This window comes from Amblyomma mixtum, chromosome 2, assembly GCF_055824585.1.
Source record: "Amblyomma mixtum isolate Tamu chromosome 2, ASM5582458v1, whole genome shotgun sequence".
In the NCBI taxonomy this organism is placed as follows: domain Eukaryota; kingdom Metazoa; phylum Arthropoda; class Arachnida; order Ixodida; family Ixodidae; genus Amblyomma; species Amblyomma mixtum.
In genome coordinates, this window is record NC_143013.1 from 28,352,126 (window position 1) to 28,370,216 (window position 18,091).

The following is an 18,091-nucleotide window of genomic DNA, read 5'->3' on the forward strand; positions in this document are numbered from 1 at the left end:
TAGGGTATTTACTCGCGTAACGAACCCACTCACATAATGGCCACATGCTGTGTGCCAAGCCGCCCAGACGCGGTGGCGCGTAGTTCGAATTATCCGTAACGGAACCGACTCGCTTTCGAATTAACGGCTTATTTATACACAGATCTCTATGGAGCTTGGCCAGACCAAGTAGTGTAGTTCGAATTATCCGAAAATTTGAATTATCGAGTTTTGAATTAACGAGCTTTCACTGTATTCCCTTCAAAGCCTGAAATGAATACCGCATTATCTGTTTTCAGCATTTGCATTATTTGTTCGAATACCCCCACAACGCTACAAAATATCCACTTCTAAAAACAGTGTCCATCTTTCAGCATGTGTTTCGCTACTGTACAACTCATGCCAGTGCAAGCCTGTGCTCAATATGCAACCACGTTTCGTTACTGACACCAAACTCACATAAGCTTGAGACGCTCCTCCACCTTGGCAGGAGGCATGAAAAATGAGTACAGCATGCAGACTCCCTGGGACAGCATGGTGATCTCGAGTCCGTGCTCATTCTGCAAAAAAAAACAAGATGAACAAATGCTCGTCTCATTTGTTTTCTCCTGTGTCTTTGTTCAAATTGTGCAATTTTTTTCCCTGTTAAGGGGGGACACTGGTCTTGAAAAGAAAATTTTATTAATTTAGTCATAGTTATGAAATTTTTAGGGCATATGTATTTTTGTGCGCTGATTCTAGATATGCCATTAATTTCATGTAGAACAATTCCTTGAGCACTTATGCACTTTTTATCCAAGTATTTTGCGAAGAGTTTTGAAGAAAATTTGCTGCGGGAAACTCGCTGAAATGTATGCCATTGGGTTCTCTTGACACCAAGGAATACAGTAAGGGTAAAATTATCATCCTGGCTCTCATAGAACTTGAGTAATAGGGTACTGAAGCTGCCACTTCAGAAACAGGAATACACACTTTCCTTCTCATTTCTGAAACGACTTCAAAACTCTATAACTTCAGTTCTATGATAGGCAGGAAGACAATTTCACCCTTATTGTATTCCTTGGTGTCAAGAGAACCCAATGGCATACATTTCAGAGAGTTTCCCGCAGCAAATTTTCTTCAAAACTCTCCGCAAAATACTAGCATAAAAAGTGCATATGTGCTCAAGGAATTGTTTTACATGAAATTAAATGACATATCTGGAATCAGCACACAAAAATACATATTCCCTGAAGATTTCGTAACTGTGACTTCATTAATTTTTTTTCAAGACCAGTGTCCCCCCTTAACGATCGCCAAATGGCTGAAAAATCAACTCTGCCATGCCCCAAAATAGAAAAAAAGGGCCTGGAAAGGACAGAACAGTGCCCACCTTGAAATAGTCAATGAACTCCCGGAGAGTCATCTCCCCTTTCACTTCAAAGCGGTCCCAGAGGGTGAACTCCTGGTCGCCATACTGTTGGGAAGTGCGGAGGAAAAAAGTCACTCACAATGCTAATGCAGGGGACACAGTCTGAGCACAGAACACCCAGGCAGTAACTTCCTAGTGCAAGCACATGCCAGCCAAAGGAAGGCCTCTACACGGGTGCAAAGTTCGACCAGCGCTAAATCTGCTTTTCTTGGTGCTCGGCACTATAAGGCTGGTTTGTGCATAATCAGGCTTATACCAGCTTTGCTAGTTTACTCCTCTCGCCCTGCCACTGCGGTGGCTCAGTGGCTGGCACCTAAACCGAAGGACACAGAATCAAATCCTGGCCACGGCGGTCGCATTTTGATGGAAACAAAAGATTGTTCGGAGGAAAAGAAAGGATGCAGTAACTGTCTTGCTTCTCGGTGGAAACCTCAACTGTGCCGTGAGGGAAGGAATTAGAAGAGAGTGCAAGACGCACCGTAGTGTAGGATTCTGGAGCAATTTTGACCACCTAGGGATCATAACGTACACCAACACTGCACAGCACAAAAGTTTGGTTTATAAAGGTTTAACGTCCCAAAGCAACTCAGGCCATGAGGGACACCGTAGTATGAAGGGCTCCCAAAATTTCGACTACTTGGGGTTCTGTAATGTGCACTGACATTACACAGCATAGAGGCCTCTAGAATTTCGCCTTCAACGAAATTAGACAGCTGCAGCCGGGACCGAACCTGCGTCTTGGGTCAGCAGCCGAGCACCATAACCACTGAGCCACCACGGCAACTGCACAACACATAAATGCTCCTTTCCTTTCGATGCAATGCCAGTGCATAACAAGAACCCTAGGAGGCCTAAATCAATCCGGAACCCTCCCCAACAGTATCTTTCATGGCTCATGTACCTCTATGGGATGTAAAACTCAACTCCACATACCACTAACTTATTACTCTCTCCTTACAAATGTTGAAAACCAGGCAGCGAGTGCAGTGTGTTCACACTGTTTTTGGAAATTCATCATGCTCCCATTACTGATCTCTGGCATGACCACATGCCCATGCGAATGCAGAGAAAAGGTCTTACCTTTATTTTCTTTGCAGCTACGGGTTCCGAGAATCCAAAGAATGGCAGGGCCAGATTGACAAAGCCATTCTTGTACAGATCCAGTTTATTGTGCCCCTGAATCAGCTGCAACCAAGAGTGAATATGAGCTAGGTTTTAGCCACAAAAAAAGGGAAGCAAAGGCACACATGCACTCATGGCCCCTTTTTTCCCCGCAGGATTTTCTTAAAGGTGCACTGAAGAGGATTCTGAACTTGTCTTTTTGCCGCGGGAACTCGATCTACACGTTCCTAGCATTCTTAGAAACTGGAACTTATTGCCCTGTATGGCCGATTTCCCTAATTAAATCGAATCAGCGTCCGGCTCCCGCCCTTTCTTTTTAATTCTGCCTCGTACGATGGGCGGAGTTGACCAACGCGTGAAGTTCCTTTCAGCCAGCTCCGTGGAGGCTTTGCTTTCGCTTTATTTCGTTTTTTAGGTTTCCATGAATAAATAGTTTCATTCGCAGATAATATAGCCGCAAAATAAGCCCGCAGAAATAAAAATACAGTCGACGACCGAAAATTCGGACGCCTGATTTTTCGGACATGCTTGATTATTCGGACTTCTTCGCGGCACCGCGGCATGGCCCATAGAGCCAATGTATAAAAGCGCTTGAAATTTCGGACGCACCGCAACTGACCAGTCGATTTTTCGGACCTCGTTCGCACTCGCCGCCAGTACCCAAGCCGCCATATAATGTGTACAGTGGAACCTCATTAATTCAGACTGCAGGAGATATCGAAAACTTGATCAAACAAAACGAAAGTCAAGCTTAAAGGGAGCCTCTTGCGACGCTGAAATTCTGCGCGAGTCGGCACATTGCGCTCGCGTGTTTTCGAATTCATACTGTCCTTGAATGTCTTCCACCGCACGAACTTGAACCGTAGTCCGAGTTCACGGAACTCATCTGTGCCGAGTCTTTAGTCCCGAACACGGAACGCGAATACGATCGCGGAGCGCTTGATCGCAGAGGCTACGCGCACGCCGTGGCCTCCGCGATCGAAGCGCGCTTCGGGCGCGCTGCCGGATCTTATCGCGGCCGCGATCTGCTCCGGCGCTGCGCCGTTCGCGGAGGCCACGCGCTGCGTCCGATGATGGTGCAACCAAAAGAGAAACACAAGCTGCAAAAAGCGCGCTTTCCGAGGCAAGCCGTGCGAGTTTCCTGAACTGGAAGAAGAGCTGCTCCTCTATGTGATGGAATTTCGGAACAACGGCTACGCGTTGACAGCGGACATGCTGCGTGGCTTCTTTTGGCATGAGCGTGCACCAGAGCGCAGCACTAGCTCAGGAGTCTAAATACTTCGCGAGTGACGACTGAACGTGGAATAAATGTCGCTCATTCCCTGGTTGGTGTGTTTTTACTTAAAAAATTTTTTTTTTTCGCATATCGCAAGTATGGGCCGCACCCCGAAAATTGGCCCTCGAATCTGGAAAAAAAAAAAGTGCGGCCCTTATACGTGTTTATACGGTATTTCGCGCGGCGAAATATAGTCATGAGGAGCTTTAGAATGTGTGCAATACAATTGGCCGCTTTCTCCGGCATAGTGGTAATAAGTTCGTGATTTTTTCGGTGAAATTTGATTTTCCGGACTGCCCGATATTTCGGTCGTTTTCGCGGTCCCTCGAGAGTCCGAAAAATCGGTCGTCGACTGTACGCGCTAACTATTTGCTACTACGGACTACTACGTATTACTCCGCCGATGGCAGGGCGGCAAGCCGCCACGGGACTGGGTGAAAGGCACTCCACGCGTTGGTCGACTCCGCCCACCGTACGAGGCAGAATTAAAAAAAAAAGGGCGGGAGCCGGCCATTAATTCGATTTAATTTCGGAAATCGGCCATACAGGGCAATAAGTCGCAGTTTCTAAGAATGCTAGAAACGTGTAGATAGAGTTCCCGCGGCAAAAGGACAAGTTCAGATTCCTCTTCAGTGTCCCCCCTTAAGGGGGGACACTGGTCTTAGACCTATTTTCCTTACTTTTAGTCCATTCCTAATGAAACTGTACCACCTTGCTCAGTTTTTTATACTGATTTCAGCAATGAAATTACCTTTCACATAAATTAGTCGGTTCCCAAGAGAGTTAATTTTAATTAGCCATTCATTAGTACCTCGGTGCAAAAAAACTGCTCAATAAAAAATCATTTTTAATCCATGCCTACATAGTATGGTGATTAAAGAGTGCAATAATCAAAACCATTTTTACTTATTACCCTCATTAGTAATTTTACAGCACTTGGAATATCAACGTTCAAGGTGTGAATGTAATGCATCGATAAACTTTGCGAAATTATAAATTTTTGAAGTGCGATTGAACAAATCTGCTTCGATTATTGCACACACTGTGCCTTCAGCTTCCCTTAGCAAACAATATGACATGTCTATCTGTCCTAGATGTTGAGATATCGACATACTAAGACAGCCAGATGTACAAAATTTTCATGCCATTAAATTGTCTGCTTCAGCATAAATTCAGCCCACACGATGATCTGAATTTAATATTATGGTCAAAATGCTGGTTTCTTAAGGGAAAAAATTGGTACGGTTTGAAAATAATAGCTGCAGATTCCACAAATCTCATTTTTTGAAAATCGATTTTTTGGTCATTTTTTGGTCTCAAAGACCAGTGTCCCCCCTTAAAAGGGCAAACAGGGTCGGCGTCACGATACAACATAGCTGGGAACTCCTCAGTGTCCATGTGGGCTCTGGAGTGGCGCGCAGTAGAGCTAACTGCTCTCGTCTCAGTCCCCATGGAGGTCAATGAGAAGGCCACGGTCGTCAAGCACATTTGAGTGCTGGCTACGGTTGCCCTATTCCTGCAAACATTCCCCATCATTTCGGTCATTTCTCTGCCACACCCAGTTACATTTCCCTTCCCTCTTTGTACCTAACCTCATAACAGAGAACAAGACAGCTGAATAGACCAGCAAACACAGCACTGTTGTCAGTGGCAAACTGCGTTCCCTCCCAGCTCCACTGAGCAGCACTACAAAGATGGAGAGGGGGGCCGCACCTTGTACAGCTCGAGGCAGACTAGGCCAGCGACGAGTGAGGTGGTGGTGGCAATGGCTGGGATGATCTTGCCGGCGATGAGCTTGCTGCGAAGCCGGTCAGCCGGTGCAATCTTGTAGTTCGTCGCACGCAGGTTGGAGGCTGCCACAATGAAGTCCATGTGGAAGTTGGTGTCATCATCCTTCTCAAACTCTAGTGGCGCCAACTTCACGTCCGCCAGCGATGACGGTGTGGGCAGCTCCTTCTGCAGGGTGCTTAACCTCTCCTGGTCTGGAAAACACAAAAGGAGAAACACAAGACGCAACCATGTCGCATGAGCAGTTCCAAGCTCCTGCTGACCAAGTGACAGACACCTCCCCGAGTACATTTGGAAGCAGCTGCATTACCAATCGCCATGAAGTCAAAGAACTCAATTGAAGTAAAACAAACACTAGCAATCCCATTTGAATGCCAATTGGCAAACTGTAGATGCTGACTATCACAAACATTTCCCCACTGCTTTGTTTACACCCACAGCCTTCCCTAAACAAATGAAGAATTGCTGGCCATAAAAGCAATGGTGATTAGCATAGAAGACAAACACACCTGTTTGGTAAGTAATAGTTAATGCAGCACAAGAATACAGTTGAACCTCGCTACAACGAAACTGACGGGGCGCGCGAAAAATTTCGTTAAAGCGAAATTTCGTTGAGGCGAAAACAGCCCAAAAAACACTGTCAGGTTGGACCACATAGTCCCAAAACATCATTTATTTCCAAAGAAGTCGGTCAGCTTCTTCTGCTTCTTTTTTTTTGCCACGAGTGCAGTGGCGCGGCTTTCGCACTCGGTGAACAGTTGCATCGCGACGTCGTCATCGTGAGCACCGAAAAATCTGCGGATCACATCAAAAGCATCCATCACTTTTATTGCAGGTGGTGGCGCTAAGTCCTCCGCGTCGCTGTCATCATCCGATGATGCGTCGTTGTGGCGAACGCCCTCAATTATAGCTTCGTCACTCAGCTCCTCGTGAGCTAGCACTTCACTGTCAACAGCGATGTAGTGCCGATGTGAACATCGGCCGGCACATCTCCGGAGTCCTGCTGAAGGGCTGCCCATGCCGCATTGGCCTCTGTGGAGGGTGGAGCAATTGTACTGCAGCCTTCCTCGTCCGACGTGGAGTTCGCTGCCAGTTGAGCATCGGAGTGAAAGCCGGCGTGCACAAAACAGTTGTTGATGATACTGCGACTGGTTGCCGTCCACGCTGCTGAGACCATCTGTACAGCCATGTACAAATCCACTTTGATCGCCCGACCGGTGTCGATGTTTAACACCAGCCGCTGAATCAGTCGCTGTCGATAAGCGCTTTTAACGCTATTGATAATACCTTGATCCAGCGGCTGGATTAAAGCCGTGCAATTCGGCGGGAAGAATCTTACTTCCACGCTTTGAAGCTGAACGTCTTCAACGTTATGCGCTGAGCAATTATCGATGAGCAAACAAACCTTACGTTTCTTTGCCGTCATGTCACGGTCGAAAGCGGTTAGCCACTCTTTGAAAACGGCCCGTGTCATCCAAGACTTCTTATTGGCAACATATTTGACGGGCAGGCTCTTGCCACCTTTGAAGCACCGCGGCTTCGCACTTTTGCCTATCACCAGTGGGCAGCGCTTGTCAGACCCGTCCATGTTGCAGCACAGGAGCACAGTCACACGCTTTTTGCTATGCTTCCCTCCGCTGCATGGCTGGCCCTTCATGTGAAGAGTCTTGGAGGGGAGGAGCTCGAAGAAAAGTCCCGTTTCATCAGCATTGTATATGTCTGATGTGGCATATTTCTCCATTAATTCCGGCACAGTAGCTGATGCCCAAGCAGATGCAGCGTCGGCGTCTGATGAGGCCGACTCCCCACACAGCACTTTAGCGACGATTTCATGCCTGGCCTTAAAACGGGTCAGCCACCCTGAGCTGGCTTTGAAATCATTGATGCCCAGCATACAGGCATAGCCAAGTGCCTTTTGCTGCAACATGTTTCCGCTGACCGGCATCTTCTTTGCGCGCACGTCGAGGAACCACGTGTAGAGAGCCTTCTCAAGGTCCTCATGAGCCGCTTGCATCAGCTTTTTCCGCTTCGCGGATGTCCCCGAAGAAAGAGCTTGCGCTATCGCGTCTTTCGACTTCAAGATCGTTGACAGCGTGCTCTGTGAGATGCCGAAGTCCGCTGCAACATCTCCCTTTTTCCTGCCACTGGATGCCGCGCTGATAATCCGTGCCTTCTCTTCAAGCGAGAGGAACTTCCGCTTTCTAGATGAAGTCGCCATGCTCACATTCATTACAGCGCACTAGCAGCACAAGCACGAGTGAAAAAAACTAGGGCAAACGCGCTGCTGTTGCCAGGCTGCTGCGTCCTTTGGCACCGGATTGGTTGCGGCTCTGGATTGGATTGGAAGAAAACGGGAGCTTGCCCCCGCGCCTCGTCGCAAGGCAGCCAGCCCGATAGTCATCAACACCAAGCTATGGCGGTGATCATGTGCGTTTCAGTGAGCGGATTACAGTGGAACCTCGATTATACGACGTTCAGGGGACCGCGCGAAACCGTCGTATAATCCGGGTGTCGTATAATCGAAAATCAAAGAATGCGGCCAGTGGCGCTTGGCCTTGCGCCGAAAACTGTTGACCGGCTTCAAGCCCGCGGCAAGTACGCCAATCAGATTAAAAAAGGCAAAACCCAGCATTTATTTGAAACAGATTTGCAAAAAAATCTTTATTACCGTTTAAAAAAAATCGGTAATTTTTTTTTTTTGCACCTTTGCCCAACCTCGGCGCATCAACTTTCTTTCAAGGGCTGCCACGTCGGGCGGTAGGTCGCCAACATCGTCGCGCGCGCAAGCAAAGCGCCGGATGTTGTCGACGCTCTGCAACACGTCCGCATAACTAGGAATGGGAGCGCAAACCTCTGCATCGTTGTCCACTTCCTCTTCGTCGGAAGTTTTATCGTGGGGCACAAGCATCCATTACTTCCATTACAAAAAGCGCCGTGGACGCCGCTGTCCTCGCTTGGGCGAGCGCGGCCTCGCCCGCTTATCTGTTTTTTCATCAGCGTCGGCTGCGACCGAGGCGCGTCTTATCTTTTCTCTTTATCTTTCCTCTGATCTTTTAACTCTCCTCTCGGCAGCGGTGGTGGCTTGGCTCACGCCAGTAGGCGCGCCCGTGCGCTTTCCTTTTCATCCTTCTCTCAGTCACAACAACAACACGCAGGCCGCGCCTCCTTGGGACTCCGACTGCACAGGCTCGACGAAAAAGAGAGCAAGTGCACTTGGCGGCCTCGGCAACGCTCTCTTCCGCGCAAAAACGGGGGTGCTTAGATTCGCATGCAGTCTTTTTTTTTTTTTTTTTTCAGAAATTTTTTTCTGAAAATAGGGGGGTGCTTAGAATCGCGAAAATACGGCACATCCCGGCCTGCGTTTGCTGACGACCTTTTTTGACGGACGGTACGAGCCAGCCGTCGTACGAAGCGGGGTCCTTCTAAAATTGCGTCGTATAACCGAGGTTTTTAATGCATTGTCTCTATGGGGGTTTTGCCGGGACCGCACAAATTCGTCGTAAAATGCGGGTCGTCGCATGACCGGGGGACGTATAATCGAGGTTCCACTGTAGTTGGGTCCAGCGAATGTTTAGCGAAACAAAGCAGCGTGGGCCTATGGAAGTACATAGATGGGCGGCGATATGCTTGTTTTATTGTAAGATATATTTTTAAATCGAGCTTCGCATAGCAAAAATTTCGTTGAAGCGGAAACGCGCCCCAAAAATGGTTCGTTGTGATGAGAAATTTGTTCCATTACTTTGTATAGCGAGCTGACGGGGAATTGGAAATATTTCGTTGAAGCGACGTTCGTTGTAGCGGGGTTCGACTGTATATGCATAAATTACAATGCAAAGAATTTAACAATTACCATTGCAAAATATAAGTGACGCCACCATTACTTCCCCACTTTGCTCTTTAAAGCTAATCACCAAGAGCACTTCAAGGATAACTAAGCACAGCTGTTTAAGGGGGGATGTGGGGATCAGATCGCAAAAATCACGAAAAAAGTTGATTTTTGAAAAGTAAACTTTTTGGCATCTCCAACACTGTTTCTATGTTCTACTGAAATATTTCACCCAAAAATACACTTTAAGCGCTCCAAATAAATATATTTGTTGGCATCTACACATAGACAGTGTGTGCTAGCTTAGAATTTTCAGGCTTGTTTTCTCGAAAGTTTATTTTGAGCTTAATACCTTGTTTGTGGAAAGCATATCACAGCAATGGGTGCATGGATTTTTACCCAGTTTGTTTTGTTGTGATCACTGAAATGTGGTCTATGTCAAGACAGTCTCAGAGTTACCATTTAGGCTCGCATATTTTTCTAACATGGTAATGAAAGCATGATACATTCTAAACATAAAGGTGCATATTGTGTCCTTTATAAAAAAGAGCAGAGAAATTAAAAAAAAAAGATGAAAATTGAAAAAGTCTTGATTTACACCACACTTCTTAGTAAATATTAAAAGCATTTACAGACCTGTAGCCTCTTTTTTTGTCATGCTAGGCTTTCCACAAGCAAGCAACATGGGGACAACATATAAACAATGATAAAAGGGCAACTACTGAAGCTGTCATTGTGAAACCTTATACCTGATTGTTTGACGCTATTCTAAGCCAGTCTGCCAAATTTCATCAGTCTAAGTCGAAAAATAGAAAAGTTGTCTTTGATCCCCTCATCCCCCCTTAATGTCACTATGAAAAGTGACAGCCACTGACAGTGAGACTCCTAATGCCCTTTCATGACATTCCAGGTAGAACAAAGAGCAAGGGGGAGGAGGCAAGGAGCCAGACGCACCAGTGGGACCGCCGGAATTCTGCTGTGCCTCGGCATCCGTGATGGCAATGCGCACCCCTTGCCGCGGCTCGAACCGTGGAACATTGACCAGTTTGAGGATGCGGGCAATCTCTTCGTGGTCAGTGCACTTGGAGAGGCCAAACATGGCTGCCCGCAGGTTGGCTGCAGCCACCACGTAATCCATGTGCAAGGTCTGCATTTCAAGGGGCAGAACTGAGTGACAGAATTTTTGGAACACATGAGAACATGGTTTATGGTTTATGGTTTATGGGGTTTAACGTCCCAAAGCGACTAAGGCTATGAGAGACGCCGTAGTGGAGGGCTCCGGAAATTTCGACCACCTGGGGTTCTTTAACGTGCACTGACATCGCACAGTACACGGGCCTCTAGAATTTCTCCTCCAAAGAAATTCCAGCCGCCGTGGCCGGGATCGAACCCGCGTCTTTCGGGTCAGCAGCCGAGCACCATAACCGCTGAGCCACCGCGGCGGCAACACATGAGAACAGACCGGAGGGGAAGCAATGTATCACCTTGTCTGAAATAACCTGGTTAGTGTTAATGTCTGGGCGGATGTTTAAATATGTAGGAAAAAAAAAAAAGCACAAGCTCCAATCAAAAGGTCATTAAAGTTGTTCCTCTACAATATGCAAAATCTCAAAAGGTGATTTACAATGAATGAATTTTTTAACATTTCTGCCCATTTCTGTACATGGTGATGTCAAGCCTAACACTCATTCACAGCGCATCTAAGCAGAAAAAACGAGAACTAAACCATTATATAACCATAATAAACCATACACAAGTAAAACACAACAGCCCATATTTCATGCCCGGACACTGGAAGTTGGGGCAGTTAGAATTATATACATATATAAAGAAAAGCCAGTGAGAAGCATGGTTCATACCTCCTTTGGATCAAACTCAATGGGACTGGGACAGCGCTTGGGGCCAGACCAGAAAAGAGCACCAGAGCTTGTTGTCTGCAAAGAAAAAAAAACATCTGAGTGTCTACACATTCCTACGACTTTTGTATCTGAGTGTCAGTGAAACCTCATTACAAGGGACTGGTAAAATATCTTAAAACAGTCCGATATAGCCGAAATTCGCAATATAAAATGTCGACAAAAAACTCGCAATGGAGAAGCTAAAATTCCCTCAGTGGAAGAACGGCAACTGGTAGACAAATTAACAGAATTTCGAAACCGCGGAGGCTGCAAAAAACCTAGCACCAAGTGCTAGTAAGTTGGCTTCACCGCACAGCACCATGTCATGCGCCGGCAGATTGAACAGCTAGGGTGCCTTCCTCGCAATATAGCAGTGACGCGCAAAAAATTGATGCCGCGACGAAAGGTGTCAGTTTTCACCACCTCCGCTACTCGAAAGCTACAACCGAGGGTGTCGCTGGTTTCGGGGCATTATCGTTAGGTGCGAGAGGTTTGAACGGCTTTCAACCGCTAGCTTTTCTCACTGCTATGTTGGCAAAGCGAGGTAAAGCGTGAAGCGTGGAGCGAACGCTTGCCACAGAGGAGGCACTGCTAAAATGAGACAGTGACCCATGTGACTGGTGGCGGACTGTGGGTTCTTCCAGATACCCCAGTCTGCCAAAAGTGTGTATGGAGTACCTTGCAATACCTGCCACCTCAGTGCCAAATGGGAAGGCATTTTTCGAGACTGGAGAAGTTGTTTCAGCTCGAAGGGTAAGGCTTCTGCTTGACCATGTGGAGCAATTTGTTTTCGTTCATGACAACCTTTAACTCTTTCGCTACAGTGAAAAAATACCAGATTTTGAGCGCATTAGAGTTAGAATTATTTCTTCAAGAACAGCTAAATGCACGGCACATTGTAATAATGTCAAACTGTAGCTTATTGTTTATACTTACAAAAAAAAAAAAAACAGTTGTGTGTGCAAACCTTTTCTAAAATTTAAGAATACGAAGAATACAAGCAAAAACAAAAACAAGCCAGAAGTCGATTGCAAAAAAAATTGCAATACAAAAACAGTTTATCATGTTCTTAGCTATCATTCTTGAGATTTTCATCTGCATACACAATACACTACACTTTCCGTGGCCTTTCATGTTAGGGAATATTACCGAGCCACTAGAGAAAGCAGTTGTGCAAGGAATGGGTTCTATGTGTGAAAAAGGGGCATGGCCTTCCTTGACATAATCAGAGCTCTGCTGGTGCTGGTTGGTTTGGTTTATGGGGTTTAACGTCCCAAAGCAACTAAGGCTATGAGAGACGCCGTAGTTCGACCACCTGGGGTTCTTTAACGTGCACTGACATCGCACAGTACACGGGCCTCTAGAATTTCTCCTCCAAAGAAATGCAACCGCCGCGGCCGGGATCGAACCCGTGTCTTTTGGGTCAGCAGCCGAGCACCATAACCACTGAGCCACCACGGCGGCCAGCTCTGCTGGTGCATTTGACAAAATATCTCGGCAGTAAGTTGCGAAGACCCTAAAGCACCAAATAAAACCACTCATTATTTACAAATAAAGTACACTACAGAAAATAAAAAGGGGAACAGTAAATAAAATGTATACCACAAATGCCAACCGGCAGACTTTGTCCGGCCAGTCAATTCTCACATCAAAATGGGGAAAGAAAAAAAACCCGAACCAATGCGATGGTGTTATAGAAGCAAACCAGATGGCACAGTTCCTCCAGGAGTGCAGATGAGTTTTTGGCAGCAGGTTCGAAACATCTGTCTTATGACTGATGGCTTATAGCACTGATGCCTTTTAGCAGCAAAGTGACCCTTAAAGTTCCCAGAAATTTCGGACTTAAGATTATTCGGACCAATTTCCAGGCCTTGCAGAGGCAAAAAATCTGCCGGCGACTGTACATTGGCTACATAGGGCCCCAAAAATCAGGGGTCCAAATTTTCAGTTGGGAACTAGTTTTCAAACCGTGCTGATGAATGTTCCAAAAGCCGGATGCAAGATGGATGCAGACATGACTGCAATCCCCTCACGTATTGATTGGAGAGGTTATTTACCCACTGGCTCTAGTGCGTGCCCCACTAAAGAAAAGGAGCACGCACATACCCCCAGGTGGGCATCCGAAACTGCAGATGCCAGAGGTAACCCTATGAGACAACCGCAAGGAAAGGAGGAAACAAGTACACCAAAACAAAGCAACTTCGTTGCTGAGCATTAATTAGATCAGTGGTGGCCCCTACCCAGCTACTGAGCCAGAAGGGCAACAGGCAAATCCATGAACATCAGGTGCGTTCCACCGGGCAGGTACGATTTTTCTTGCAGTGTGCACATTGACAAAAAAAAAAAGGAAGCCAGCCTGACCTGGTCCTCGGGAAAGTTGTACAGCAGCTGTCGGATCTGGTTGTTGTACTGGTCCTGGAAGCGCAGCCTGGCCCATGCCACACAGTCCGCAAACGACGTTGGCCGCTCATCCACCAACATCTGCTTCACACCTTCCAGCACCTCCAGCTGAGCGGCGACAGAGAAACACCACTCCACTGAACACAATTACCTCACAGCAGAATCCGCGTCTGCGCAAGCACTATCCAGAGCTCCCAAAGCCACAGATTTCAGTTCTGTAAAGGCAGCTTACTGGTTGGTTGCCAGGGAGTTTCAACGTTTTCTCCATGAACCTTGGGTCTCTGGAAGTACAACAGACACAGCTGTTACTGGTGTCATGCCCAATAGCTTTGCATCCAAGCATCAGAAACAGGACAGACCTCGCATGCAAACATGCAAAAGCTGTTCATAATCACACTCACTTTAAGTACTGGACAGCATTTTCAGCACACTGCTTGAACAGGCCTTCAAACTCGTCACGTGCCCACTGAAAAGAAAGGTTTCATTATGTTCATAATGCATGCTGACATGACGAGGGAGAACTTTGCTAAGCACATCAAGCAAAACTTTGAAAACATTGGTTGCTAATAGGCATTTGTTTTCAAACGCCTATTAGCAACCAAACCATTATACTCAACGATGCACTCTAGCACCATGCTCAGGTGTGCACTACTTGCACATTCGAGAAGATTTGTGCTGTCCGCATGCAACAGCATGGTGTTCGTAATATTTACAACTTGTACGATTTTCTTTTCGTATGTTGGGGAATGTCTCAAATCAAAGGACAGGACAGTACAGACATGACTGCAATCCATCCTGGAAGGGACTGGAAGAATTGTTTACCCACCAATTTCAAGCGTGTGCCCCACTAAAGAAAAGGAGCGCACACCCCTCGACGTCAGGTGGGATTTCTAGAAGCAGCAGGTACCGTAACCCACAGGTAACCCATGCGACAACCGCATGGAAGAGAGGAAACAAGTACACTAAACCAGAGCAACCTTGCTACTGAAAAACCTTGGAAATTGATGGTCAAGCATCTGTCTCACATGGGCTTACGTCTACTATTTTACATGTAGATAGTTCTTTCTGGCTGTCATGATTCCCATGTAGCATGACATGCTACTGTCAGCATGCAAATGATATCCACATGGGAGTGCCCTTATGTTTCACTCAATCAGACATTACCACAGCAACAGTTCAAACCCTCAAAGCGTAGAGGAGCGGGATAATAAAGATTTACAGGTACATAAAATAAACGCCTGCGTTCACAATGCAAAAAAAAAAAAACAATTACAAAGTAAAAGCCAAGCTCCTCCTCCTTGCTCTTGCAGATGTGTTTACAAGCAATGCAATGCAACCGAACTATGACCACGTAAGGTTAGACCTACTATGTTAGCTTGAACTATGAGGTGAATGCTTGCCGAGCTACTTGACATAAAAAAAAAATATTAACGAACTGCTGCAACACATGGAAGCTGTGGAAGTACCACATTGTGCAATGTCAGTGCACGTTACAGATCCCCAGGTGGTCGAAATTATTCTGGAGACCTCCACTACGGCACCTCAATCTCTCTTTCACTCCTACCTTCCTCCCTTCCCTTACAGCTGAGGTATCCACGCACCCATCGAGATATGCGAGACAGATACTGCGCCATTTCCTTTCCTCAAAAAGCAATTTACCAACAAATCCAAAACACTGTTCCAGAGAGGCACGGATGTCCTGCCGAGTCCACATGTACTGGCAGCCTGTGCACGTACCTGCAGGGTGTGCTCGATGGCGTTGGGAAAGTTCTTGAGTGTGCAGATAGGGATGGACTTCTCGGGTGGGTCCTGGGAGGATGAGTAGGATTCCGTCAGATGCGGAATCACCACCTGGACATTCCCCTTGGTGCCCAGTGTGCCAGACTCGAGAAGGGGCTTGCGGTAGTAGACGCACCGACGGTCCATGTAGATTCCTGCATGGAAAACACCACATTCGCAGCATCCATGGCAGCTAAAACTCACCAACCAAGAGAACATCTACTGTGCTCATTTCCAAGAACGTCATGCAGTTAGGCCTTAATAGGTCCTTGTCCCCTTGTGAAAGGCCCACCGGAAAACAGCAAAATGAATCCAAGCGTTACACTTCTCCAAGAGAGATGAGTAAATATGCACCTGTACCTCACTTCAAAATCACCTTGTTTTAGGCCTTAACTGTTCCATATCTCAGATGTACTTCAGATCTGTTTACTTGCCATTTATATAAAGGTCGAATCTGTCAACAGCACCTGATGTACTTTCGTGGAAACCCAGCCTGTGACAATTATATCTAGTTCACCACGCGCTCTTTACTTCCACAGCTCATTCTATAGCGGCTAAAAGCAGCTCAAGATTCCTTGCGTGCCTCATCTAAGGTACATCATAGGAATTTGCAACCAATACTGGTGTTTTCAAAGATACCGTACAATGCGGAATATAGGTCGGCTCCCTTATCTTGTAGCAAAAAAGTTAACATAAAAACTATGAGGCACAAAACTTCGTTTTATTCACTGGTGCCACCAGACTCGTTGCCTCCTCATTCGTCCGAGCTGTCTGAGCTCTCGTCCCAAGACGACTGCTTTGCGCTGGCTGCATCCCACAGCATGTCATCCTCGGCACCGTCCAACAAGTTGCTAATGCAACATTTCTTGAATGCCCGCATACCTTGTCTTCGAGCTCAGGGTGCACCGCGCGGCGCCCGCGAAAGGACGCCTTCTGCGCGTTTCAGGCAGACAGCTCGATTTTCTGCGCTCGCCAGTACCGGACACTCTTCTCCGAGACGCCAAAGTGTCGCTGGGCGGACATGTTCCCATACTCTTCGGCTAATTCGATAACCTTTTTTTAAAGCACCGTGATGAACTCACGTCGAGTACCGGTACTCATTTTGCGGGCTGTTGTAAAATTAATACGTTACAACGCCAAGAACGATTACCGCTGCCAACATTTGGCCACGTTGGTCGACAAAGAGGAAGGAAAGAATCGTCAACATGGAAGCGATAACGATGCGGATGCCAAAATGTCCGCAGCTCGCACATGTTGCCAGACGACTATTCAGTTTGTGCCAAAGGCCGGTATATACCGTATAAACGCGTGTAAGGGCCGCACTTTTTTTTTCAGATTCGGGAGCCAATTTTCGGGGTGCGGCCCATACACGCGATTTAGAAAAAAAATTTTAAAGCAAAAACACAGCAATCAGGGAATGAACGGCATTTATTCTGGTGCACGCTCATCCCAAAAAAGCCGCGCAGCATGTCCGCTGTCAACGCGTAGCCGTTGTTCGCATTTCCATCACTAGCAGAGCAGTTCGGGGAAACTCACACGGCTCCCCTCGCCTCGGAAAGCGCGTTTTTTGCAGCTTGTGTTTCTCAATGCACCCTTTTGATTGCACGGTCATTGGACACACTTCTCTGCCACGGTGAGTTCCCTGCCCGCGCACGCTTGCCGCGTTCCAGAGCTAACTCCCAGCCCACGCTTGCCGCGTTCCAGAGCTAACTCCCAGCCCACGCTTGCCGCGTTCCAGAGCTAACTCCCAGCCCACGCTTGCCGCGTTCCAGAGCTAACTCCCAGCCCACGCTTGCCGCGTTCCAGAGCTAACTCCCAGCCGTGTAGCTGATAAGGTGCTTACTAAGCGGCAGCACCCCAAAAGCCACAACTACTGCCAATGCGCTAATCCGCCATAAAAGGCTGGAGCTGGCGATACTGATGCTGATTAGATAGCGATACTGATGCTGATTAGATAGCGGGAAGTCGCGGGGGGGGGGGGGAAGGGGGGGGGGGGGGAGAAAAAAAATTGACAATGATGATGGCTGCGGCCTCAGGCGCCATCCATGGACGGTTTTTGGAAGCTCTTATGCGCGTGCTTGGCCTCCGCGATCAAGCGCTCCGCGATCGCGCGCACCGTAGTTCGCAGCCGGAGCCGATCGCGGAGGCCACGGCGCGTGCATTTAGAAGGCTATTCCCGCCTGGGTCATGGAAAGTTCGGGTGCGGCCCTTACACGGATTTATTTTTTTTTAAACATTGCCTTCGGGCAAACGGGGTGCGGCCCATACACGGGTGCGGCCCTTGCACGCGTTTATACGGTAAGTTGAGAAGTGACCTTTTGGTAATATTTTTTCGGAAAAAACCTCGACCTATATTCCGCACTATACGGTAACCATGCACACGACTCAATGGATGCTCTAAACCTGTTTGCCAACTGCCTTCACTTCACACAAATCACACTGGTTGGAAGAGAAACAATCTGCAAATGAGGACTTCAGTCCTCTGCACAAACGTTGCTGGGGTTGTGAACTAGCCTCAGAACTGGACACTGATCTCAACAGAGACAAAGCAAACAAAATTGTATTGGAAATGTTTCCAAAGGCTGCCCATGAGATAAATGCAGACATGACTG

General features: G+C 47.2%; 1 protein-coding gene across 5 annotated transcripts in view; it reads right to left on the reverse strand.

Moving 5' to 3' along the window:
* Positions 1 to 18,091, reverse strand: part of Uba1 (ubiquitin-like activating enzyme 1) — a 46,042-nt gene that overhangs the window by 6,097 nt on the left and 21,854 nt on the right. For all 5 annotated transcript variants that reach the window (XM_089570975.1, XM_089570974.1, XM_089570972.1 and 2 more), the window contains exons 15-24: positions 15,438 to 15,634; positions 14,102 to 14,166; positions 13,933 to 13,981; positions 13,662 to 13,808; positions 11,262 to 11,336; positions 10,357 to 10,549; positions 5,502 to 5,770; positions 2,471 to 2,575; positions 1,352 to 1,435; positions 439 to 539 (exon numbers count right to left, since the gene is read on the reverse strand). In XM_089570975.1, the coding sequence (XP_089427101.1) occupies positions 439 to 539; positions 1,352 to 1,435; positions 2,471 to 2,575; positions 5,502 to 5,770; positions 10,357 to 10,549; positions 11,262 to 11,336; positions 13,662 to 13,808; positions 13,933 to 13,981; positions 14,102 to 14,166; positions 15,438 to 15,634 (1,285 nt within the window). The remainder of the gene's footprint in view (positions 1 to 438; positions 540 to 1,351; positions 1,436 to 2,470; positions 2,576 to 5,501; positions 5,771 to 10,356; positions 10,550 to 11,261; positions 11,337 to 13,661; positions 13,809 to 13,932; positions 13,982 to 14,101; positions 14,167 to 15,437; positions 15,635 to 18,091) is intronic.